Consider the following 27,196-nt stretch of genomic DNA (forward strand, 5'->3'; position numbering starts at 1 on the left):
GTTTTTTTTTTCAAAATTCAGTTCGTTTGCATCTGATATTCAAACGTGATAACGAGAAACTCCTCCCTAACAAATTCTGATTGGCGGATAGGTTTTGTGTAATGTCAGACTCCAGACGCTCGTCCAAAAATGCAGCATTAATTAGGCTAATTACCTGAAAAATTCCAAAACCAATTCAGTTTTCAATCGGTTACGCTCTCGGTTTCGGTTTTGAATTTGGGAAAATAACGCTCCCAGCTTCGGTTTTGGGCAATTTTAATTGGTTTTTGAGGGTTTTGGTTTTGGTGTTGGTTTCGATTTGCAAGCCCTGTTCAAGTTTTTAGTTGCAGTTTTATTTTTTTCAGTTCAAGTTTTCAGTTTTCAGTTTGAGTTTTTCTCATTTCAGTTCTAGTTTTAGTTTTAGTTTCAGTTTCTCCATTTCAGTTCAAGTTTTCAACCAGTTTTAGTTTTCCATCACTGACACAACCATCACACATGAAAAAATACACATGAGCGAAAACCAAAATGTATTGTTCTTTACACACTGCAGATTATAGTTAAATACACACAGATCTCTAGATCCATACATTCGACACATCGCGAGCATAAGATGGCTTTGACGAGACTGGGCTAAAAAACCTATCGCTGTTGACGATAGGAAAAACCTTGTCCCGGCTAACCATGTGTAGGTAATAAAATATCAAAGAAATGCCGCTTTGCTATATTATGCACGATGTCGCCGTGTTTTGGTGTAAATTTAGTCACCATATTTCAACGCAGACCTATGAAAACTTTTTTATTTCTGTAAATTTCAATTTGAAAAAGTTTTCAAGTTTGATGAAATATTGAAAAAACGATTGAATGGAACTTTTCCCAAGATGCTGAAAGTGTGAAAATGACTAAGTGTGATTTTTTGTTGAAATGTCAGAATTTGCGACTTATTACACTTTTCGAAATTTATAAATTTTTATGAAATAGGTACCTACCTAATTAACGTTTGATTAATACTTAATTTTAAAACAACTAAAATAACTATTACGAAACTCAGAGGAAAAGTGATTCTGGACTCGTGTGAGTTGTTCCCCTCACTTTGTTCGGGTCACAAACCTCACCCTCGGCCAGAATCACTTTTCCGACCCGAATGAAATGAAAAATTCGAAATTGGAATATTAAAATTGCTTGCTTTTGAAATATCCGAGTTTTGGAATTATTTTCTAATAATGATGTAAAACTTTTAGTAAAAAAAAAAAAAAAAAAAATACGAGTTTCATTTTAGAATGTTTTAAAAGGCTGGAATATTATTATTATTATTATTATTATTATTATTTGTTGAAAAAATCATGTTTTGAATTTGATTTTGGTTTTTTCAGTTACGGTATAGGTACTATGTTTTTATTCGTTTTGGATTCAGGTCAGTAGTGGTTTCAAGGCTGTCTTCCGCCTCCGGCATAGAGGTATCAGAATGCTTCGATCTGAATCCAGTGATGGTGACTCGCTGGTCCAGTTTAGGAGTGATAATCTTGTGTCTCTTTATGTAGTCCAAAACTACATCTATATCCTTGTATTCTGAGAAAAAGAAATAAGAAGGTAATAGTTACGTGGTATTGGTTATGGACGAAACACGAGTACACTTAATCATTGGCGAAAATTCACTTACCGCCAAGCTCAGTGTTCTCTATAAGTTCACCAGGACTCTGCTCCATGTATTTAAATTTATTGGATTCGGTTCTTTGAGTTATTATGCCGTAGGTTTTGCTATCTTCGAGCGGCTCGTATCTCGGAATGTCGCAATCGCCGCATAGAGCAGCTACAGACGCAACACGGTGATTCTTTGGTTTTGTGAGATCGAACATTACCCTGAGCCCTGCGCAGAAAATGTGGAAAATTAGATACCTACCCATTACGCGTGTACCTAAATCATGCGTTTTAGATTGATTAATAACCGGAAAACTGAATAAAATGTTTCATATTGAGCGTGGTGTCCTCCGCATCATAATCGTGTATAGACTTTTCTAAAAATCTTCTAAGTAAACTTCCCTTCACAATCAGTCGGAACATCTTATTCTGAAATGGCATAACATACAGGAGATCTTCACGGGTCAAGGCACCTGAAATGTATAGTCAGAAAGCAGACAGATGTGTATCTAATCGAATAAAGATGCATCAAAATACACGATGGTTAATCGGTGCAGGTTGAATGATATTATTACCACTAGCACGTTTATGATTGATCCTAATGCGAACACCTCCGTTTGGATAGAATGATATCGGTGTCTGGGTCCATCCGTGGGGGTATTTCTGTTCGTGCGCTAGTTGCACACCCTGTAAGTAGCGTACGTCAAAATCGAAGTTGACGAAGTAGCGTTGGATGGTAATGGTAACGTGCGCAGGGTTGAAACAATGGGGGGCATGGGGGGCTTGAACAGCCAAAAAGTCGGCAAAAATTTGAAAAATTGGCAAAAAGTCGGCATGAAATGGGAAAGATTGAAAAAAGTGAATGAATTGACAAAAAATTGAAAAAGTCAGCGAAACTTTGAATCAAAAAACTAAATTACATACTGCATTTTTTTTTTTAAATTTTAAAATCGGCAAATTTGCTGACTTTGCCGAAATTTTCCGAGTTTACCACTTAATTGACAAAGTCGATAAATTTAGGAAATTTGGACCTTTGAGGGGGGTGTCCAAATTTTTGGTGCCCCCGATGGAGGGGTAGAATTTAATTTTTGAAGTCGAAAAAAATCGAGCCGTCTGCTCAAACCCTCAAGAACAGCTGTGCAAAATTTCAGCTCTCTAGAGAGCGTAGATCAAATTCATGTTTTTTCAAATTTTCAAAAAACTTGAGTCTGAGTTGAAGAAATTTCAGTCTATGTTTGACTATAAGTACAAAATTTCGAAAAATCGTCGAAAAAAACTGAAAATTGGTAGAAGTGTCCCTCGGGGTTTAAATAGAATATTTCTTCAATATGGACCTGGGGGGGGGGGCATCAGTAAGGTATCTGTAGGGGGGTCCAAAACAATGAGGGATCCATTGGGGGGGGCTAAATTTTAATTTTGAGGTCGAAAAAAATCGAGTCGTCTACTCAGACCCTCAAGAACAGCTGTGCAAAATTTCAGCCCTGTGGGGGGCGTAGATCAAAATTCGATTTTTTAAAAAATCTTGATAAATGGTGAAAAGCCCTGTTTCAGGGGGGAAGGGGGTGGAGTTATAGGGTTATGGGTGGCAGCACAAACCAGCACAGGTGCATGTCCATGGCCACCCACCCCCCACCGATTGACTTCAAAAACATGTCATTCGTTTGTGCTACGTTTGTGCTGGATTGTGCTGAAATTTTTTTCGTTTGTGCTGCCCCCCTTCCCGAGATATTTGGAAAAACTTTTTGGGGGGCCGTAGACACGGGAGCCCCCCACTTTTAGCTAGGAGGTCCGAAATGGTGTCAATCGTTTGTGCTACGTTTGTGCTGGTTTGTGCTGAAAAGATTTTCGTTTGTGCTGCCCCCCTTCCCGAGGTATTGCAGACAACTTTTGGGGGGGGGGCTGTAGAAACGGGAGCCCCCACACTTTTAGCTATGATGTCCAAAATGGTGTTAATCGTTTGTGCTACGTTTAGTGCTGGTTTGTGCTGAAAAGTTTTTCGTTTGTGCTGCCCCCCTTCCCGAGGTATTAGACAAAACTTTTGGGGGGCCATAGACACGGGAGCCCCCCACTTTCAGCTACGGGGTCCGAAATGGTGTCAATCGTTTGTGCTACGTTTGTGCTGGTTGTGCTGAAAATATTTTCGTTTGTGCTGCTCCCCTTCCTGTGGTTTCGAGGGGTTATTTGTGGGGGGCCGTAGACATGAATTTTAAAAAAGAGGTTAGACGAAAGTTTGAAAAGAGAAAAATCGATATATCTATTGTGCTTCGTTTGTGCTGGTTTGTGCTGCCACCCGTAACCCTCTAACCCCTCCCCTCCCTGAAATAGGGCTTTTCACCATTTATCAAGATTTTAAAAAAAAATCGAAATTTGATTTACGCCTCCTAGAAGGCTGAAATTTCGCCCAGCTGTTCCTAAAGGTTTGAGCAGACGACTCGATTTTTTTCGACCTCAAAATTCAGATTTAGCCCCCTAAATGGACCCTCCTATTCTTTTGGACCCCCTACAGGTACCTTACTAATGCCCACCCCCCCAGGTCCACATCAAAGAATCCTTCTATTTAAACCCCGAGGGACACTTCTACCAATTTTCAGATTTTTTCGACAATTTTTCGAAATTTTGTACTTATAGTCAAACATAGTCTGAAATCTCTACAACTCAAAATTGATGTTTTTGAAAATTTGAAAAAACCTAAATTTGATCTATGCTTTTTAGAGGGCTGAAATTTCGCACAGCTGTTCTTGAGGGTCTGCGGAGACGACTCGATTTTTTTCGGCCTCAAAATTCAAAGTTCACCCCTCCATTAGAGGTACTGAAGATTTGGACCCCCTCCGCCATCCAGGAGTCCACTCGTGGTTGAAATTGAGCGGGGCTAAATATGAATGAAAAATGAGCTCTGGAGAACAATTTTGACATCCATGGTACCCATGATAGGGACTTAGGGAATTCCATGGGAACCATGGAGGTCAGAACTGTTCTTGAGTCTCGCATTTCTTACTTACTCACAAGATCTAATCTAAAAAATTTTCATAACTAATTTAAAAAAATTGGGACACATGAACCCCCTTTCCTCTAAAAAAAAAGGGTCACACAGGGTCAGAATTATTCTTCGGGGCTCGTATCTCTTAATAATAGGATATAAGTAGTCAATGCGATGACAAAACATACTGAAATCACCAAAAAAAAAAAAACGATTTTCAAAATTTTGGAGCATTTATAACCCCGCTTCTTCTCGCACTCGTGAGTCTGTCCAAAGTTCTTCGTATCTCAAATCCAATTATTTGAGTATTTACTTCGACTTTTAAGTCAGAAGAATTCTGAAATTGGGCAATGTCATGTGTACCATGGAGGTCAAAATTATTCTCCAGAGCTCATTTTTCATTCATATTTAGCCCCGCTCAATTTCAACCACGAGCGGACTCCTAGATGGAAGAGGGGGAAAATCTGAAAATTGGTACTGGTAGAAGTGTCCCTCGAGGTTTAAATTGAAGGATTCTTTGATGTGGACCTGGGGGTGGGCATTAGTAAGGTACCTGTAGGGGGTCCAAAAGAATAGGAGGGTCCATTTAGGGGGCTAAATCTGAATTTTGAGGTCGAAAAAAATTGAGTCGTCGGCTCAGACCCTCAAGAACAGCTGTGCAAAATTTCAGCCCTCTAAGAGGCATAGATCAAATTTAGGCTTTTTCAAATTTTCAAAAAAATCGATTCTGAGTTGGAGAGATTTCAGACTACATTTGGCTAAGTACGAAATTTCAAAAAATTGTCGAAAAAATCTGAAAATTGGTAGAAGTGTCCCTCGAGGTTTCAATTGAAAGATTCTTCGATGTGGACCGGGGGGGGGGCATTAGTAAGGTACCTGTAGGGGGTCCAAAAGAATAGGAGGGTCCATTTAGGGGGCTAAATCTGAATTTTGAGGTTGAAAAAAATTGAGTCGTCGGCTCAGACCCTCAAGAACAGCTGTGCAAAATTTCAGCCCTCTAAGAGGCGTAAATCAAATTTCGATTTTTTTTGAAAATCTCGATAAATGGTGAAAAGCCCTATTTCAGGGAGGGGAGGGGTTAGAGGGTTACGGGTGGCAGCACAAACCAGCACAAACGAAGCACAATAGATATATCCATTTTTCTCTTTTCAAACTTTCGTCTAACCCCTTTTTTAAAATTCATGTCTACGGCCCCCCCACAAATAACCCCTCGAAACCACAGGAAGGGGAGCAGCGCAAACGAAAATATTTTCAGCACAAACCAGCACAAACGTAGCACAAACGATCGACACCATTTCGGACCCCGTAGCTGAAAGTGGGGGGCTCCCGTGTCTATGGCCCCCCAAAAGTTTTGTCTAATACCTCGGGAAGGGGGGCAGCACAAACGAAAAAAATTTCAGCACAATCCAGCACAAACGTAGCACAAACGAATGACATGTTTTTGAAGTCAATCGGTGGGGGTGGGGGGCCGTGGACATGCACCTATTTTTAATCGATTTCGCAGTTGGCATTTTTAACATTTCAAAGTTGGCATTTTTTAGAATTTACCTTCCTTGTAAAATCACTTTGCTACGCCCCTGCCTCTTACACCCCCCCCCCCCGCCAGAAAAAGGTCAAGTTTCGCCCCTGAACGTGCGGAACTTGGACGTATGTACACGTGATGAACAAATACATTGGATTGCAGTGGCGTATTGATGACTTACCCAATCGACGAAAGCATCGGTAATCAAATTGGCCAAACTGGATTCGAATTCGCCTTCTTCGAAGTTCGCTTTGCTTAAGGTAGTACGCGTACGACCTTTGATTTCCCTGAAATCTTTGATTTCCTCTTCCACTCTTTTAGTCCACTCGGATACAGCTGCTTGAACTTTCTCATCTGTCGAAATATAGGTATATTTTGAAGTAGAAAACATCATATGTAAATTTTCATAATAGGTATTGTCCGCTCAACATGAAGTATGTACCTGATACCTGTATTGAGAATAAATTTTTGATATTTATGGTTTAAAAAAAAATTAAAGCAGTGGAAGAATTTTTTTGGTCAAAGCTGGTGGAGTACCTTACCTACCCTAGCAGTGTTGGTTGTTTAAAACTCGATCGTTTAAAACATTGTCTAAAACAGCAGTGAAGAGTGATATTCCAAAACTCGCTTTGTCCATTTTCACAACTTTTCAGGAGAGAGGAAAAACAGTTTCTCTTTAAACGGGTAAATTGGCTTTTTAGGCGAGTTTAGCACTTTATTTGGGTGGATTTATGATGTAGGAGTGTAGGTATACATTTCATCCACTAAATACTGCTGAAAAAAATTTCAATAAAAATGGACAAAGCGCGTTTTGAAACATTATTTTTTTTAAATTTTTAGTGAATTGGCTATTTAGGTGAGTTTAATACCTCATTTTGGTAGGTTGATGATGTAGGAATGTGAGTTAATACTTCATCTACCAGGTACCACTGAAAACCCAACTTTGATAAAAATGGACAAAGCGAGTTTTGGAATATCACTCTTCAGCTGTTTTAAATGCCGAGAAAAAAACATCGGTGCTTAAAACATAATTTTTATTAAAACTGTTTTTATTGTTTAAAACTTTTTTTTTCCAGACCGCGTTTTTTTTTGTTTTTTTTTCAATTAGGTATTTCGACATTTTTGACCATAGAATTACCAAGAACTTTTAAAAAAAGTATTATGTTTTTTTTTTTTTTTACGTGGATTTTGCAAGAATCTATATTCCATAATCCGAATTCTGGATGGATTGACGGATCAATTCTGATACAGTAAAATCTAAAATCCATTCCCACAATCTACTACCCCAGTAGATTATGGGTTTTCAATAATCTGGATTAATCTGTTTACAATCTGGTGAAAAAACGACCAGATTTTCAGAAACTGATTTTATAAGTATTTGTAAAAAAAAACAGGATTTTGACAATCCATAATGCAGAATCCGTGTAAAAAAAACATACTTTAAATCACTTATTTGATATCTGTCAAACGTATAAATCATAAAGGCAATTTTATTTACATTTTTTGATTGAACAGGAACATAAAATCAAACAAAGTTACGAAGTAAGTATCAAAAAAGTCTGAGAAAAAAACAAAAAAAAACTGATTCTGAAACCACTTCACACCTTGAAAAAAAACACGAAATTTTTGTTTTAAATGTGTTTTAAAAACGTTTAAAACAGGTCAAATTTTACATTTGAATTTCGGTTTAAAACAAGAAATTTGTTTCAAACATACCAAAAAAAACTGTTTTTTGTTTTATTTAAAAAAAAAAAAAAAAAGTTTTTTCCAACACTGTACCCTAGACTTCATTTTCAGCATTTTGCTCAATTCATAATATCCTTTAGTGGAGGGGGGGTTGTGGAATTACACCACCGTGGCCAGCCATGGTGGTGTAATTTCCGCCTCTAAAATACCTACATAGCAATATTTCATAGTTCCACACTTGAAGTGGAATTCAACTCACCTCTTTTCACCCCCTCTCACCCCAGCCCCCTTTAGTTGATAGTTTTGGCTATGTACAGATAAAAAATATGAGAATTGAAACGTGAAATTCAAATGAAAGACCCGACAAACATTTTGGCGCAAACAAAATGTTTCTAGCTCCCCCCGTTCCACTCCAAAGCGGGAGGGGGGTCAAATAAGAGGGAACTGAAAATTACAATGTTTTTTTAAAATAATGAGCTCGTTATTGAATATACTAAAAAAGGGGAGAAAAATTACGTGATTGGATTTTTTCTACCCCTTTCCCATTCATCCCCCAGCACTAATTAAAATTTTGAATGAGAGGGCAGGAGTGAAAAAATGATAAATCCAAATGGGATGAACTCGATATTGACGAAGTGTGACCATTGGAGGAGAACAACGTTTTTAAAATTTTTTCATACCCTCCAATTCATTCCCCGCCCATTATTGAAATTCCAATGGGGGGGGGGGTGAAAAATCCAAATGAGATGAACTCGATATTGATAAAGTGCGACTATGGGAGTACAACAACGTTTTTAAATTTTTTGTACCCCCTCCAATTTATCCCCCATTAGTTATTAAATTTCAATTGGGAAGGGGGAGGGGGTGAAAAAAAATGAAAAATTCGAATGAGATGAACTCGATATAGTGACATAAGTAGAATAACCAGGAGAGTACAACCACGTTTTCAAATTTTTTTCTACCCCCTCCCTCCAATTCGTCCCCCACCCTCCCATTGAATATTTCAATAACTGATGGGGGATACATTGGAGGGTCGTTGAAAAAAATTGAAAATGTTGTACTCCCCTGATGGCGCTTTATTTAAAATAAACCCAGTCTATATTATTATTGAATCACTTTCCACGCCTGCCTACAAAATGATATAATATAACTTAGCTCATAAATTTTTGCAATTCAACGAGATCAATACAAATTGTTAACTTTTGACAAAAAAAAAAAAATATATCAGAAATCGAAAATTCACACTTTTTGACTTTGCAGTCCTAAAATTTAGCCAAATGACTTGTACGATACATCAAAATAATCGTCATGACACGCTCTTTCAAATGAACTAACTCGCGAATTTTTCAGTGGTGCCAATCGCGAGATATGGCACTGCGCACTATTAGGAGACTGTGCACTTTTAGGGGACTTTCCCCTAATTGAAGGGCTATGGTGAAAGTCGCCTTAGTCAGCAGTGATTTTTTGTACAAATCATTGAAAACATTGTTAAACTTCATGGTCAAGTATTAAAAAAACATCTTCAACTATCCCAGAATGCATTACAATACTAATTTTTCCCTTTAAAATTGATGAAATATGAAAAAAAAAAAATGTTTAAAGTTGTGTGAACAAAAAAATGACTAAGGCGACTTTCACACTTAGCCCTTCAATTACACTGAACACAGTAAACGTGTCAAACTGTTTATTATTATTTAAATCCATCGAATTAACTGGGTTATGAATATAAAATAATCTAGATGATTTTATATTATGAATAAGGACACATGTCAAGATTATGCGACTCACGCTAGGGACTTAAGATATAATTACTTGAAACACAATTATGTTAATCGAAGGTGTTGAATTTAGACTACCAATAAGATAGGTAATTTTGCCTATGTGTAAAATGCCCGTAAGTATGGGGCTAGAGGCGCCATAATTACCCGTATTTTACCCATACAGGGGAAAAATTGTTTAATTGGGTAATTCTCAAAAAAAGTTTAAATTTCAGTACTAAAATTTTTCGAAAATGAAAACCTTTTTTTGAATTTTTTTCAAAAGGGACTTGATTCTAGGCATACCCAAGACCCCAAAAATGACTTCAGGCCCAAGTCATCTTCAATAGGAGCGGGGGGAGGGGCTTCAAAAAAATTGGTGTCACATGTTGAAAAAAAAAGGCTGTTCACTACTTTTGGGTAGGTATAGGTACGAGTATAACTGGAGCAGTTATTAGTAGCTTTAGCTCACAAAAAGTTCATCAAGTAGGTACCAGGTTCATTTTAATGGGAGTATTCAAACATAATAAGGTAGGTACTTTCCTTCGCCGTGGACAAAAAAATCATGATAGCCACGACGAAATACCAAACTGTACTATCCACGACATAAGAAAAAAAGAACTAAAATTTGTTTTACCGGTAATAGAATCAATAATTTTTCAATTTTCAAAGTTGTGGTCATCAAGTACTTACTATTTGAATATTTTATTTTTTTCAAGAAAAAAAATGTCTCTTTTAAACGTGAGAATGATAAGCCACGGCGATGGATCCGAAAAATTTACGTAGTGAGGGCATATCTCACCATATCAAGATCCAATATTTAGAGCAAAAAAAAATCACAAAACCACTTTAGAAGTTATCTTACTTTTCCTCAGGCCAACTCTGTTTTTCAAAAACAACTCGATGTGAATTTGAGAACTCGTCGTAAGCGTTATGATCTATCATATTGATAACGTCGTTTTTGAAAAAGTATCCAAATAAATATTTTTTAAATAGTTGAAAAATTGCTTTTACAAAAGTTTATAAAATTTCTGCTTTGAAGAATGAAGTACCTAGACTTACCTATATGTTGGTATTTTTTTCTCCTCGCAGAACGCCTTGTAGGTTTGTAGGTGTATAAGGTAATAATTTTTTCGAAGTGAGGAAGGTGATCGAGAAGTTTTCCTTACCTTTTTCAACGGAAGAATCGAGCAACTGAGGATTTCCTTTGGCTGTGATGACATTTCCTTCAGCATCGAAATCGACCATAAGTTTACCCAAATATTTACTGAGTCCATATGCTTGAACGACTGGCACTTTTTTGCCAGTTCCGTCTTGCTCCACGATTGTTGGGTACAGGCCTGTTACTTTTTCGACGCTTGGCGGCTGTTTCCTTTTTTCATATGCTTCATCTGTTTCACCTGGCTTTCCTGTTAAGTAATAATGTGGTATTATAGGTGATGTGATTAGTGGTGTATGTATCTGTAGAGTATATCGATATCTTCTTTGGATAAAAATGCCATAAGTACATACTTTCCGGCGGCGTGTACAACAAGGTATGAGAATCACCACCTACAACCATACTGATTTCTTTCACTTGTTGGGCTATTTCGAGGTCGCGCTCGTACCCCGCATGTCCTAGTGCGATGATGATTTTGACACCTTCTTCATTTAAACGTTGGGCTTCTCGTTGTATTTCGGCTATTTCATCGGCTAGTTCCAAAGTTGCTAATCTCGGTCTCTGCGATAATAATGAGAACGATTATTTTTTGGTGAAGGATTCCTTGCAATCGCAAATGTCGCGTGCGTTTGAAGATGTTGAATAAATTGTATCTTACTTTCGCTTCAGGTGTTAGATAACCGACAACTCCGATTTTCCTTTGTTTTTCGCCGTAGCTTAGGGGTATAATTATTGATTTTAATAGTTTATCGGGCACATTGAATTTGGGTTCCTTGACTTTATCGATGTTAGCGCAAACGACCGGTGTTTTTAATTGTTTCAGGTATTCGACAAAGTCGTCTATTCCGTCGTCAAATTCGTGATTACCTGGCGACTGAAATATACCACATGGAATTAGTGTAAGTGTGGTTGCAATTAGAGGAGTATAGACAAATGAAATATCCGCACTGTGTTTTTTTGTTATAAATACGTATTTCACAAAAAAATAATGATGAGAGTAGTCAGCCTGATTGACAATAATTTATTCTGTTTTTTCGTTCCGCATCCACGTGCAGTTTCAAATTTTTAGCAAGAGGATTAGGTATACCTATCTGCATACAAAAAAAAGGAAACTGATTTTCCTCATTTTGTTTTCTTCTTGAAAATTTAATTATAGATGAATTGATGCCATTTTATGACCCGATAAAGTGCGTATAATATTTGTCTTTTCATCATAGCCTACAGTCCAAGTGCGAAAAAGTGTCACATGAGTGGGCCGTTTTTGAGAACAAAAAAAAAGAGTAGACTTTTTATTAGTATCTCATTAACATTCAAGAAAATGGGCATTTCGGATTTTTTGGCCGGCACAATAGGGAGCTGGAGCCTTAAAACCCCCATTTTTTGAAGTAGTCCGGGGGACAAATTTTTTTTTTAATTTGGTAGAGTGCACTCTCCTGAGTATAGATATATATTTTTTTCAGTGGGCTCCGGCACAGTTGCGTTTCAGAGCTATATAAAGGCAATTTTTTGCCAATTTTGGCACTTTTTCACACAAAAACGGCTTTGTGGAAGCAATGCGGCCTTCAGGACAAAAAATACGCACTTAAATGATTACATCCATTCTTCCCACGCTAATAGAGACCACCATTGTGAAAAACGGTCGGCACAATGGCCCGCAGTGAATTTTCAAAGTTACACATCCGGCCTCCAGGCCATCCAATGAAAAAAATTGGATGGATGACATTTTGACAATGTGACCGTGCGACCTATGAAAGTGGGTTAAAATTTCGCGAGAAAAACAAAAATCTCAATAAAAAAATATTTTGAGTAATTTATGAAAATTTTGAGGCAAAAAAATTGTACGAATCATTTCTCAAGTAGTTTTAGTCTGCTGTAGCATGCGGTCTGTACAGAAGGGTTTATCGTTTAAATTTTGCGAAAAAATAAAGATTCAGATAGATTTTTATAAATTACTCATCTCAACAATCTTGAGCCTAAAAAATCTTATGCATTTTAGTCCAGGAAAAATAGAAGAAAAAAAAGGGTCATTGGGAAAAGTGAGGTAGAAAGCTGAATTTTGTTATACTGGTCCATTTCTTTGTGCTGAACACGAATCCGATGAGTCCCCGGTCGTCCCTGGTGAGCGTTCTCCCCTATTGTGGATCTAAGCCCCCAAAACCAGTTTTTTGCAATTTTCTCCCCCGCATTGCATTTTAGCGAAAAATGAGGTTAAATACAAGAATCTACGTCAAATTTCCGATCTAATGATACATCAACTTCACTTCTACCCCCAAGGGGGGTGGAGCAGGAACCATTCAAATGTGAGGGGTTTTCTAAAAAACACAAAAGAGCTATCGGCGCATAGGAGGGGTGAAATGGGACCCGAGAGCGTTCGGGTTGATATCAGCATTGAGAGTGGCTACCATCGAGAAACTACCCCGTAAAAAATTTCAGATCCACATCCCCTCCCCTTTTTGGGGACCCCCCCTTTTTTGAAATTTCAATAACACTTTTCTCAGCTCCATTTCAACCGATTTTGAAAATTTTTCTGGAAGTTATGTATATCCTTGATAGGTATCCCCACAAAAATTTTCAACCCCCTCCCCTCATATTTACCCCCCAAAATGGCGTTTCTTTTCATTTTTTTATGCCTATTAACAATCAAGATTGCGAGGTACAATTTTGGAAACACTTTTTTTGGATGTATTTTTGGCCCCCAAACATCATATGCTATATTAGAAATTTTTGCTTTGGTGCGCCACGGTGAAAACTTTGAATAAAGCATCGTAGGGGGTGGGGGGTGAAATGGGAATTTTGAGAAAAATAACTATCAATGAGTAGGGTATCGTTTTCAAATGATTCGATACCGCTGAGTACGAATATGACCTCAGATTTTCGACTACACTCATCTACCCCTCTCCAGAGCTCCTCAGCCCCTCCCCCCATTTTCACGATTTTCGAAATAAAGTTATTTTGATGACATTGGTGTCGTTTTAATATGATTCGATACCACTAAGCACGAATATGACTACAGATTTTTTTACGTTTTCTGTGCAGAAAAAAATTCAAGGGTCCACCCGGGGGGTGGAGCCATGTGCTGTAGCTCATTCTACGAGAAATTTTATGAACAATAACGATGAACTTATGTAATTTTCCCATAGCAATAAATCGTGAAAATGGGGCGAGGGGCTGAGGGGCTCTGGAGAGGGCTAAGTGAGTGTAGCAGAAAATCTGAGGTCATATATTCTTGCTCAGCGGTACCGAATCATATGAAAACTACACCAATGTCATCAAAGTAACTTTATTTCGAAAATCGTGAAAATGGGGGGAGGGGCTGAGGGGCTCTGGAGAGGGGTAGGTGAGTGTAGCCGAAAATCTGAGGTCATATTCGTGCTCGGCGGTATCGAATCATATTGAAAACGACACCAATGTCATCAAAATAACTTTTTTTCGAAAATCGTAAAAATGGGGGGCCGAGGGGCTCTGGAGAGGGGTAGGTGAGTGTAGCAGAAAATTTGAAGTCATATTTGTGCTCAGCGGTATCGAATCGTATTAAAACGACACCAATGTCATCAAAATAACTTTATTTCGAAAATCGTGAAAATGGGGGGAGGGGCTGAGGGGCTCTGGAGAGGGGTAGGTGAGTGTAGCTGAAAATCTGAGGTCATATTCGTGCTCAGCGGTATCGAATCATATTGAAAACGACACCAATGTCATCAAATTAACTTTATTTCGAAAATCATGAATATTGAGGGGGCTGAGGGGCTCTGGAGGGGTCTAGGCCAGTGCAGCAGAAAATCTGAGGTCATATTCGTACTCAGCGGTATCGAATCATTTGAAAACGATACCCTACTCATTGATAGTTATTTTTCTCAAACTTCCCATTTCACCCCCCCCCCCTACGATACTTTATTCAAAGTTTAAGTTTTCACCACGGCGCACCAAAGCAAAAATCTCTAATATAGTATGTGATGTTTGGGGGCCAAAAATACATCCAAAAAACGTGTTTCCAAAATTGTACCTCGCAATCTTGATTGTTAATAGGCATAAAAAAATGAAAAAAACGCCATTTCGAGGGGCAAATATGAGGGGAGGGGGTTGAAAATTTTTGTGGGGATACCTATCAAGGATATACATAACTTCTAGAAAAATTTTCAAAATCGGTTGAAATGGAGCTGAGAAAAGTGTTATTGAAATTTCAAAAAAGGGGGGTTCCACAAAAAGGGGAGGTGGTGTGGATCTGAAATTTTTCACGGTGTAGTTTCTCGATGGTACCCACTCTCAATGCTGATATCAACCCGAACGCTCTCGGGTCCCATTTCACCCCTCCTATGCGCCGATAGCTCTTTTGTGTTTTTTAGAAAACCCCTCACATTTGAATGGTTCCTGCTCCACCCCCCTTGGGGGTAGAAGTGAAGTTGATGTATCATTAGATCGGAAATTTGACGTAGATTTTTGTATTTAACCTCATTTTTCGCTAAAATGCAATGCGGGGGAGAAAATTGCAAAAAACTTGTTTTAGGGGGCTTAGATCCACAATAGGGGAGAACGCTCACCAGGGACGACCGGGGACTCATCGGATTCGTGTTCAGCACAAAAAAATGGACCAGTATAACAAAATTCAGCTTTCTACCGCACTTTTCCCAATGGAATGCTATTTTTCCTGGACTATTGTTCAGTATTTTCAATGAAATTTGCCTCAAGATCGCTTCCGTTTTGGTACAACCAACACCATACAGAAACAATCATTCTCAGTGTTTATATAATCATGATAAGTACAAATGGAATAATAAATTGACCTGAAAAGGTCGTATAGATTGCACTTTATTGAGATTTTCGTTTTGCTCGCAAAATTTTTAGGTTGCATGTCGCATGGCACAACAGACTGAAAAAACTTGAGAAATTGATAGAGTGATACTCGGATAGATCAGGGTTAGGTGAGGTAGATGAGAAAGACTATCTGGTGGGTTTATAATAATACTTTCTACCTGCTAATTTTCTGAGAAATATCCCTAAAGAGATATTTTCCTACACCATGCTAGCTCAATAGGTGCTTGTACGGATCAATACGAATACCCTTTATACACATACAATTTCTTATTAACGTGTAGAAATAAAACACGAGACAATTGCTTTGTACCTTGTTTTATATTACATAAGACAATTGTGGACTTGTAATAATCATGGGGTTTGAAGTCATGATTATTGTATAAATAGATATAAAATATCTAAAGCTAAACTATACTAGTAGAGAAGCGGTTTGGATAGATATAACTCGAAAAGTAGGTTAATACTTGGTCTAGATTAAGCATATCGATTAAAGGGGATACTTCAAATTACCTTTAACTGATAGGGCGAACGCAACCCGGACTAGATTTAGGGTACATCTCCTGCCTCAACACTGTACACGTTCCCTGTTTGTCGGTGTGCTACTAATACTAAGCACGTCGCAGGGTATTGGATTTAGATACACTTTCAATTGGGTCGCCATCCCTTAGATCCTGAACGAAAAGGGATGCTTCCAGAGCACCATTGATTAATCGACATAACGTAATCAATGTTCACATTAAAAAGAAACATATTAACCTCGCGATGGGTTATATCAAAAAGCTAGCGGATTAGATCCTTAAGGGATTAATCGGCGTGAATTACTGAGGGTAGGAACCAAACATCGAATTAGCACTTGCAATTACCGAAACGAAGCACAGAACCATCCTTAAGGGGGCTCATACTTAGTGAGAGATTTTATGTTATTTTACATTTTTGTGCACTGCACTGACAACCAAAAAGAACGAACACTAAGTACCGAAGTCATGAACTTATTTGACTACGGACAAGAACACCACAAAATTAGAACATTGTACCAAAAATTAAGAACATTGAGATGGTCCGTGCAAGAGATTATATAGTCGAAAGTTCAAGGAGATTTATCCGAGCTTGGAGCGACCTACGCTCGGAGATATTCGTACACGTTGCCTTGGGCTCCAGAAATGTAGGAGAAGTACGTTAAACTTCTTCGAAAGAGGGGTTACGATATAACCTCCGACGAGAGGTTATTGTACTTCCTCTCTACGGAGTTAAGGCATATCTGCTCCTTACAAAATTATTCATACAATTTTTTAGTCCAAAATTTTTACGAAATGCTCACAAAAATTTTTTTTGTCAGGTATTTAGGGAGAAAAAGTGCTACTTTTGCTCCCGCTTCTGATTTTTGAAAGTAAATACTGGCGTTTTTCCCCCTCATAACGAAAAGTAGCTTATTCAACTAGGGATCCCTAGTTGAATAAGCTACTAATTTCTATTTTGGTTTTTCCTTGCGAAATTTTAACCCACTTTGATAGGGCGCACGGTTACGTTGTCAAAATGTCATATATTCATACAATTTTTTAAGCTCAAAATTTTCATGAATTGCCCCAAAAAATTTTTATTACCATTTTCGTTTTTGTCGCGAAATTTTAACCGACTTTGATAGGTTGCATGTTCACGTTGTCGAAATGTCATATCTACATTCATGCAAATTGTGTAGCTCAAAATTTTCATGGAATGCTCAAAATTTTTTAAATTGAGATTTCTGTTTTTCCTGCAAAATTTTAACCCACTTTGATAGGTTACACGGTTATGCTGTCGAAATGTCATACTCGTACATTCATATAAATTTTTTAAGCTCAAAATTATCATGAAATGCGCCAAAAAATTTTTTATTGAGATTTTCGTTTTTCTCGCTCGCGAAATTTTAACCCACTTTGATAGGTCGCACGGTTACGTTGTCGAAATGTCATACATTCATGCAATTTTTCGAGCTCAAAATTTTGATAAAATGCTCAAAAAAAATTTTTATTGAGATTTTTGTTTTTTCTCGCGAAATTTTAACCCACTTTGATAGGTCGCACGGTCACGTTGTCAAAATGTCATCCATCCAATTTTTTTCGTGAAATGGCCCGGATGCGTAACTTTGAAAATTCACTGCGGGCCATTGTGCCGACAGTTTTTCACAATGGTGGTCTCTATTAGCGCGTGGGATAAATGGATGTAATCATTTAAGTGCGTATTTGTTTGTCTCGAAGGCCACATTGCTTCCACAAAGCCGTTTTTGTGTGAAAAAGTGCCAAAATTGGCAAAAAATTGCCTTTACATAGCTCTGGAACGCAACTGTGCCGGAGCCCACTCAAAAAAAAAAATATATCTACATATACTCAGGAGAGTGTCCTCTACCAAGTTGGAAAAAAATTTTTGTACCCGGACAACTTTAAAAAATGGGGGTTTTGAGGCTCCAGCTCCCTATTGTGCCGGCCAAAATTCCGAAATGTCCATTTTCTTGAATGTTAATGAGATACTAACAAAAAGCCTATTCTTTTTTTTGTTCCTCAAAAAAGCCAACTCTTTTTGGTTTCTAGAGCACTTTTTCGTGAGACTATCATCATTCACATTCATAATTTTGTGTTTTTCCCCTCTTGCATTGAAGGTGGAAAAGTTGATATTCAACGGAAAATTCGTATAGGTAAGGCATTATTCCATCACAATGGTCGGATTTATATATCTACGTATGAAATAAAATTTGATCTACCATATGGCATGAACGACTGGCGCAATTAAAGCCAGATTGATGTTTCAACGTGTACCTATCTATACAATATGAAGAAGTAGAACGTCAGACGCTTAGTCATTGCAGGTGCCAACATTGTTTGCTTTTTTCACTACTACAGCTGTTGTGTTAGCAAACGTAATTTCGTCGCTTACCACCTTCTTCCCAAAATGATAATCGCAGAAACACGATGAACATATCGCATCGTCTAGTTATTTTACACGTAATAAAATACCTACGCATTATTTTTCTTGAGAAAAAAAGAAAAAATGGGAAGACTGGGAATGTGAACTTCTGGAAAAGGGGGAAAATATGGAATCAGTTTAAAACAATTTGAATGGTTTAATTTCTGATGAAAAAAAAGAAGAGGCCGAGATTCAGTTTTTTTGAAGGGGAGTGCAAAATGGCTGAGGTGTGATTTGTGGGCCGGAGTAGAGTTGTTCGTTTTAATTCAAAATTCTGAAATGCGAACTTTTTGGTAAGTACCTATTAGCCGAGTCAAAATACGATTTGACCCAGACATAATTGCGACCAAAGGGTTTTTTTTTGCGAATATTGTCCAATGTCTAGGATGGTGTGGTGGACAACATACTAACATCCCCCGCCCCTACCCTTGGAGCTAACCACCCCACAGTGGATCAAAGCCCCCCAAAAATCAGTTTTTTGAACCAAAACTTTTGAAATGTCAACTTTTGAGTAAAATGAGCAGTGATCGTTTAATCTTCTCTCAAATATCTATCAAATGATGACCTATCAACCAACTCTCTAACCACAATGGGGGTGGTGCTACGATCCCTCAAAGTAACGTGATTTTATTAATTTTACATTTTATGCTTTTGGACCTGGAACCTGTTCTAATCGATCAAATAAAGTCAAACTTGGGGAATGGGATTCTCTTGAGACCTAGAGTTGACCCCCTTGACACTAGATTTTTTTGAAGATGATTTTCTCAATTTTTTCTTCTTAAAAAATACAATTTTTTGCAATATTGTTTTTAAAAAAAAGGGTTTCAATTTCTCAATTTTTTTCTCAATGAAAATTTTCAAGGAAAAAGTACATATAATATAAACTTCAAAAATTTGAAACATTTTTCAAAAGTGCAGTACCTACGTAGGTCATTTAAAAACGTATTTTTCAAAATATTATTGAAACGCTGATCCTAAAAAAATTTTTGAAGAGGAGTTTTTTTTAATCAAAAAGTTTTCCAAAAATGATAGAAAACAGATTTTCTAATAAACAATGAGTAGGAAATTTTTTTTGAGAGAAAATGTAAAGCCAATTTTTCTCATATTTAAGAATAAATTTTTAAAAATATTATTGAAAACCGGGTTGATCCTGAAAACTGTTTTTGGAAATGGAATTTTTTTTAAAAAATCAAAAAGGTTTTCAAAAAGTATAGAAAACAGATTTTCTAATAAATGAGTAGGTCAGCACAAGAATTTCAAATTTTTCGTAAACTTCAGTATTTGTAAAAAAATGTTGGAGAATTTTTCAAAATTCAGTAAATGCCATTTTTTTGTAATATAGTGGAGCAAATTTGTTTATCATAAAAGTATAAGTAGCCTATACAATCTCCAACTTGAAAAAAAAATGAAAAAAATAGCCAATTACCTACTGAACAATTTTTTTATATTTTTTTATAATTTGTTTTAGGAATAATGACTTCTGATGTTTTGGCATAATTAAAGCAAAATGTCTGTGAAAAAAGCATTTCAAAATACTCAGCAGAACCCCAAAAATGGTTTTGGATTTTGATGACAATGGCTTAGATCAATTCAAAATCTTGAATACCTAAGTACTAGCTTATCGTTTGAAACTGGACCATTTTTTCAAAAACAGGTTGAGAAAGGTTTTCACCGGGATTGGTATAAATATATCTTCTGACATATTGGTAGATTTCATTTTTCTATCGAGTAAATACCTACACGGGTTTTAACATTTTTTCCAAGACTATAATTTTGAAAAACAGAAATTAATTGGCTAATTTTCTTTCAATGTTTTTTTAAAATTTCAATTTTCTGAAAAAAAAAGTTTTTTTTAGAATTTTTGAGAAAAAATCAATTGATTCTTTATTAGGTAAGTAGTTTTATTTTCTTCAATTTTTTTTCCAAAAAAAGTGTACCTACCAACGAACTTGATTTCAAACTTTTCATACATAAATTTTTTGAACTTAATTTTAAATCAAAATTCAATTTTTTTTTAAATCTGAAATTTTGCGAGTTTTTTTATTTTTAGTGTTCAAGTGAAGTTATAAAAAATCGCGTTGTGCTTTTTTTTCAAAATCCAGTTGTGCTTTTTTTTAAAAAAATCGTGTTGTGCTTTTATTTCTAAAACTCGCATTTTCGTGCTTTTTTTTCGAAGTTCCAGTTGTGCTTTCATTTCAAAATCTCAGTACTTTTTTTCTAAAATCGTGTTGTGCTTTTTTTTCAAAATCACGTGGTGCTTTTTTCGAAATCCCATTGTTTTTTTTCAAAAATTGCATTGTCCTTTTTTCTTGAAATCCCGTTGTGCTTTTTTTAAAAAAACTCACCATGTGCTTTTTTTCAAAATCGCGCTGTGCTTTTTTTTCCAAAATTCACGTTGTGCTTTTTTTTAAAAGTTCGCGTTATGCTTTTTTTCTAAAACTCGCGCTGTGCTTTTTTTCAAAATCACGTTGTGCTTTTTTCCAAAATCGCATTGTGCTTTTTTTTTCAAAATTGCGTTGTGTTTTTTTTTCAAAATTGCGTTGTGTTTTTTTTTCAAAATCACAATCCCAATCACTTTTTTCAAAGTTGCATTGTGCTTTATTTTTTGAAATCGGGTTGTGCTTTTTTCCAAAATTGCGTTGTGCTTTTCTTTCCAAAATCGCGTTGTGCTTTTTTTTCCAAAATTGCGTTGTGCTTTTTTTTCAAAATCACGATCCCAATCACTTTTTTCAAAGTTGCTTTGTGCTTTTTTTCTCAAAATTGTGTTGTGCCTTTTTTTTGAAATCGGGTTGTGCTTTTTTTCCAAAATCGCGTTGTGCTTTTCTTTCCTAAATCGCGTTGTGCTTTTCTTTCCTAAATCGCGTTGTGCTTTTCTTTCCGAAATCGTGTAGTCCCTTTTTTCAAAATCGCGTTGTTCTTTTTTTTAAAATCATGATTGCCTTCTGCTTTCAAAGTCCCAATCGCTTTTTTTCATAGTTGCGTTGTGCTTTTTTTTCAAAATTGTATTGCGATTTTTTTCAAAATCTCTTTCTATTTTTGAAATATGCGTTGTGCTTTTTTTCAAAATTGTGAGGTGCTTTTTTTCAAAATCGCAATTGGGTTGTGCTTTTCGAACTAAAGAGGCTACGCACACTGTTACAGCTGCGCTTAGTTGTTTTGTTCTTTCAATAAGCAACTCAGTAAAAATTGCAGGTACAATAATAATAACAATATTATGGTATCGGTTTACGAGTGTAAGAACTTGAAAAGTAAATTCCAGTGCCAACATTTTACATTCGAGTGCCATCACCTGACACTCCAGTGTCATGACCTGACACTGAGTGCCAGTGCCAGTGACACTGAGTGACAGTGCCAGTGACACTGAGTGCCAGTGCCAGTGCCAAAATCTGACACTTTAGTGTCACATTTTGGCACTTTTTCACTTACATTGCGTCTTGAGTGCCAAACGTGTCCACAGAGTTGTGGCATTCGTCTTCTATATCTGACCGCTTTCGACTTGTGAAAAGAACCAAAACAAAACAGTGACACCTAATTTTTTTGGAAGGGTTGACATGGAATAAGCTATAGTCGTGAATTGGTGACTAACTATATAAGTAATTTCACGAGTTTTTATGCGATTCATTTCTAACTGCCGGTATGCAGGTCAATAAGTATAATGTAAAATTTTTTAACGATTTTTTTTGGCGGCGACTGAAGGGCAATATGATTTTTAAAGCTTAATGACTCTGTTAGGGTGTCACTTTTGTGTCGAGATTCGTGGCAGTAACATTATGATATGTTTTTTTTGGAGTATTTCAAACTTGTGGTTTTTCACTTTTTCGAGTAGGTATAGGTTCTTGTCCTGTAAAAACCCCACTTTTTCACACTTATTAATATTAAGAAAAGACAAATTTTTCATCTTTATCTTATCATGCATCATTTTTTTATCCATGTACTACATACATAGCTGAAATAAAGCTGAATTGTCTATATGTAGGTAGGTACATGAATAATTTAACCTGTTCGTAAGAAATGAGAATCTTTTTTGTGGTCAAGTCTGGCAAACTGAAAAAGTTGAAGAAACCTACTTGTAAAATGAAATGAAAATGGAAAATAACTTACTGTTGCATTCATATCAAGCATATCGACCATTGGGAAAATAGCTTTATATTTGAAACGCGAGTAGTAAGGAGATCCCTGGAAATTGTCGCCGGCGTTGAGGAAAATGGTGGGTATTTCGCCTGCCTCATTGCGTGCGACATCGGCGGCCTTTTTCATGCGCGCAAATCCTCCGTAGCATTTTTTCTGTTTGGCGTCCTCGTCTGGACACGCTCCCGTGTCCTCGTCCATCTCTTCGAATCTGGCATGTAAGTCGTTGTTGTGCAATAATTGCAGACGAAAGTCGACAACTGGTTCGACTGGTTTGTCTGGATTGCCTGATCCGGCTGGCTTATCTGAGTCGACTGCTTCGACTGCGAGGTAGATATGTGCCGCCAAGAATAACAAATATGCTACACACAGGTTCATTTTTGCAGGCAGCAGGTATTTTTTTCCTGGTGGGCTACGACTCTAGGACTACGTCTAACAACGATATAATCAGCGATTAAATACCCAAGTATATTGGGGATGTCTGTATAGGTACGTCTCTGGTACTGCTGGTGAAAGATATCTAATGGTAGGTAATACTGGTATTCCGTGTAGGAATAAAAGAAACATATGAAACTATCAAATACGCAAGTGTTTTGAATAGTGACTGAATTCATCAATGCTTCACCTATATTATATACGTTTCCATTTGCCAGTTTGTCACCGTATAGACGTATCCGACTCGTTTTTCTAGTAGGAGAAGGTGTTGACGTGATTTCAGTGGGAAAATCGTAGGTGTGGTTAGATCTTATAAAAATTGATGGAAAAAAGTGGGGCTTTTTCGTAGAATCTTCGAAAATTGACACGTATTTCGACATTTCGTATACTTACCATATTGAAAACATATTCGCCTGAAAGAAAATTTTACTTCTTTTTGAAAAAAAATCGTGCCCGTGAGAAATCTATAGGCCAGTGACGTACATAAGGCATCTTTCTGGGGGAAGGCAAGTTCGATGAAAATCCCAACTCAAATATCCGATTTTCCCAACTTTGGTAATGACACCTAGAAGCGGACTGGCTGGCTCGGTTGAGCACCCCCCCAGCGATACACCGAATGGGGAACTCAAAATTTTATCCCCGCTTCAGAATCTTCCGCCTCCTATTTTTCTCAAGTTCAGATACTTGAATGCGAGTTGTGCAATGGATTTTTGATTTTGCCGAATAAAATGACGAGTTTTTAAAATGAAACAGACGACGAAATGATAATTTTTGCAATAATTGGCATTAATAAGCTGGCATTAAGGGTTAATAAAAAAATCGTTATTTTCCCTTTTGAATTTTTTGTAATTTTCAAATAATATGAGATTTGTTTTAGCTTATGAAAGAGATAGAAATTGACTCGAACGAAGTGAGGGCAAAAGCTTCCAAAAATTTGTATTTCGAGAAGTAAAAAACAAAGTTTTTCAAATTTTTTTTTTTTTTTTTACTTTTTTGGCTCAAACACTTTGGAATTCGAATGATAGATTTTTAAAAATTTCAATTTTGAAAATGAAAAGCAAACAGACTCAAGCGAAGCGATGGCAAAATCTTGATTCGAAAAGTAATTTACGTTAGCCCCATATGTTAGCGCATATTTCAGCATATTTTTTTCATTTTACTTGAGTTGACGCATATTTTTCTCACTTCTGCTAATTTTCCCAAATTTTGTCTAAAAAATCGTGTTTTTAGCCAAATTTTTGTAAAAAATGATGGCTATTGCAGTAGGCCCAACTTTGGATAAAAAGGTCGGGGGTCAAAAATTTTGATAGTTCTCGACGTTTTGAGCTCAAACTAGACGATTCCCAGTGTGTCAGTTTTTATATAGGTAGGTATTAGTATCCAGACATGTCAACTAATGAATGGGTTAATTTTACTATACAACAGTGATGTACCTTTACGCGTCAAATGGAATAGTTGACATTTGACATAGTTGACATGTCAATTATGTCAACTATGTCAACTATGTCAAATGAATTGGCCAATCAAAATTCATTTTAAAAAAAAGTCTAGCCAGGCACCAGGCCATGGTTCAATACATAAAAATAAATTAATGAAATAAAAAAAATGTAAAATTGAATATTTTTTTGATTGTATGATTTCTTGACTCAATTTTTTAATAAATCCGACGAATTTTTGATGTTTTTTACTTTTTTTTGAATAATTATAAGTTTGACATGTCAAAAATAGTAGACATGTCAACTATTGGTTTTTGACTTGACATAGTTGACGTCAAGTTGACGTCAACTATGTCAAACTTTTAGTTGACGTCCAACCCTGCTATACAAGTGGACTGACCAACTTCTCAACTATAGTTGACAAGTCATGGGTTAATTTTACTATACAAGTCAACTATGAGTTTTCAGAAACTTCCACCAGAGGGTGCGTGGCTTAGAAATCAAGGCGCGAGGACGAACGCAGGGTCTACAGCATCGACCTTTTATTCCCTATCTGGACAGCGATTCCAATCGGGTTTCAAGCAAATATCTGATGCAAACCTCCCAATTTGAGTTTGTAAAGAATGCCTCTGCGCATTGCGCGAACTCGTCTCTTACCTTACCCCACTTACCTCACGTATGATCCTAATCCATCATGATACGAGCATTTCAAAGCAGCCGAGACCTCACTTAGCATAGCGCTTTGCGCATGCGCGTGGACTTGCCATAATATTCTTATCCTCCTGTATATTGTGTCTATTTTCATATTTTCAACTATTTTTCATCTTCGATAATCGTTTTTTTGCAAGATGTTTTTAAAATGTAAGTATTTTTTACCATAATGAATAGGGCTAGGATTTTTATGCAAATGCTTGTCTGAATGCGCTGCACCAGATACCGCATAACAATGTTTCTTTTGCGATTCATGCATTTTTAAGCCGAATTGCAAAATTTTTTAGCGCATAATTTTGCTTTTTTAGACCATAAACGCTTAAAACTGCTTATTTTCAGCAAAAAATGGCTGATAACCGCTTTTTAAGCGCTTTTTCAAGTACTTTAGCGCATATTTCGAAGAAAAACAACAAAAAATTGTTCTAAAAACTCAAATTTTCGTTGTTTTGTCAAAAAATGAAAAAAAAAAAATACAAACATTTTGATCTCTGATTTCGCAAACAAATGTTTGAATTTTGAATCAGTTAGTTTTTATTTACCCAAATCTTGTAATTTGTCAATTGTAGGTACGTTTAATGTTTTTGTTCAAAAATTAAATCTAAAATAAATGATTTTCGATATTTTTCTGATTTAAATATTTCAGTTTAAACTTGATAGGAAATTCAATAGGATTTTCGCATTCTGCTTAAAAATGCCTGCATTTTTATATGCCACATGATGCACTTACAAACTGCTTATTTTCGCTTTTTCAGATTTTTTGGCGCATAATTTTGCTTTTTTTGGCCATTTTAACTGCTTTTTATAAGCGCTTAAAACTGTTTTTTTAGCGCATAAAAATCCTAGCCCTAATAATGAATGTTTCGTTAGGCAGGTGTTAATCTGTTTCTGTTCCATTTGTTGTAAATCATTCGCCCATCATAGTAGCTTAAGCTTAAGTCGTCACAAGAAAAAGGTGCATCGAACCGAAATCGAAAATGAGAAGAAAACGTTTATTTGTAATAACCATTGTGGATTCGAATGTTCCAACAAAAAAATCCTCATTCGACACATGATGACATGAAGGATAATCATTTACCTAAACCCAAATGGAAAAGTAAGAGTGCATTTTTTGTGTCTATACTATTCCTAATTCACAATGTTGAATTACTTATTAAAATCATAAAATGTGATGTGGTATGGTATGTGGTTTTGAAACATTAAAAATTTGAAAAAAAAAATAGTTTTCCTTTTTAAAATAAAACGACGAAACATACATATAAAATTAAAAATTAGTAGTCTGAAATAGAAATGAAGAGTCCATCATCAAAAATTAATCTCTGAAGGATCAGAATTCAGAATTCTGTACTGCGCTTTTCTACGCAAATAGTACCAAATTTTAAATTATTTTTTCATGCTACAAAAAATACGAAAATAGGTGATATTATTTTTCATTTTTTCCCACAAAAAAGAAAATAGACAAATACTACGAGGATAAGAATATTATGGAAAGTCCACGCGCATGCGCAAAGCGCGATGCTAAGTGAGGTCCCGGCTGCTTTGAAATGCTCGTATCATAATCGCGTGTGGAAGGAGATAACCACCTTCCACACGCGATTATGATCGTACGCTTGGTAAGTGGGGTAAGGTAAGAGACGAGTTCGCGCAATGCGCAGAGGCATTCTTTACAAACTCAAATTGGGAGGTTTGCATCAAAATGAACCCTTCGAATCGCGGTCCAGATGAGGAGAATAAAAGGTCGATGGTCTACAGTCAATTTGTAGTGAGTAGAATGTGATGCGCTGGTGGAGATGTATGTAAATACATTGAACCTGAGTGTGCACGACAACAAATTTGACTTGAAATTTTTCAGTATTTTATTGACCTATGGAAAAATTAAAAACGTCAAAATTTTTTATGCTGTTCAAGCTTTCATGTGGTGTCTTAACTTTCTTAAAATTCAAATTACTTCGACTCCATTTTCAAAATTTTTCTCCAAAATTTAGCCTAAAAATCAGACTACTTTTTTCAACACATAGATTTTTTCAA

At 36.4% G+C, this 27,196-nt stretch overlaps 1 protein-coding gene across 1 annotated transcript; it reads right to left on the reverse strand.

The window, feature by feature from the left end:
• Positions 1-489: 489 nt before the first annotated feature.
• Positions 490-23,208, reverse strand: LOC135847457 (protein 5NUC-like). Its single transcript, XM_065366993.1, has 9 exons — positions 22,563-23,208; positions 11,374-11,589; positions 11,069-11,276; positions 10,726-10,965; positions 6,295-6,467; positions 2,190-2,301; positions 1,923-2,087; positions 1,637-1,843; positions 490-1,545 (listed from the first exon to the last, which is right to left on the reverse strand). Exons 1-9 carry the CDS (start codon positions 22,965-22,967, stop codon positions 1,364-1,366), a joined length of 1,908 nt encoding a protein of 635 aa, XP_065223065.1. The 5' UTR covers positions 22,968-23,208; the 3' UTR covers positions 490-1,363.
• Positions 23,209-27,196: the final 3,988 nt, after the last annotated feature.

The sequence above is a fragment of the Planococcus citri genome, chromosome 1 (assembly GCF_950023065.1).
Source record: "Planococcus citri chromosome 1, ihPlaCitr1.1, whole genome shotgun sequence".
Taxonomy (NCBI): Eukaryota; Metazoa; Arthropoda; class Insecta; order Hemiptera; family Pseudococcidae; genus Planococcus; species Planococcus citri.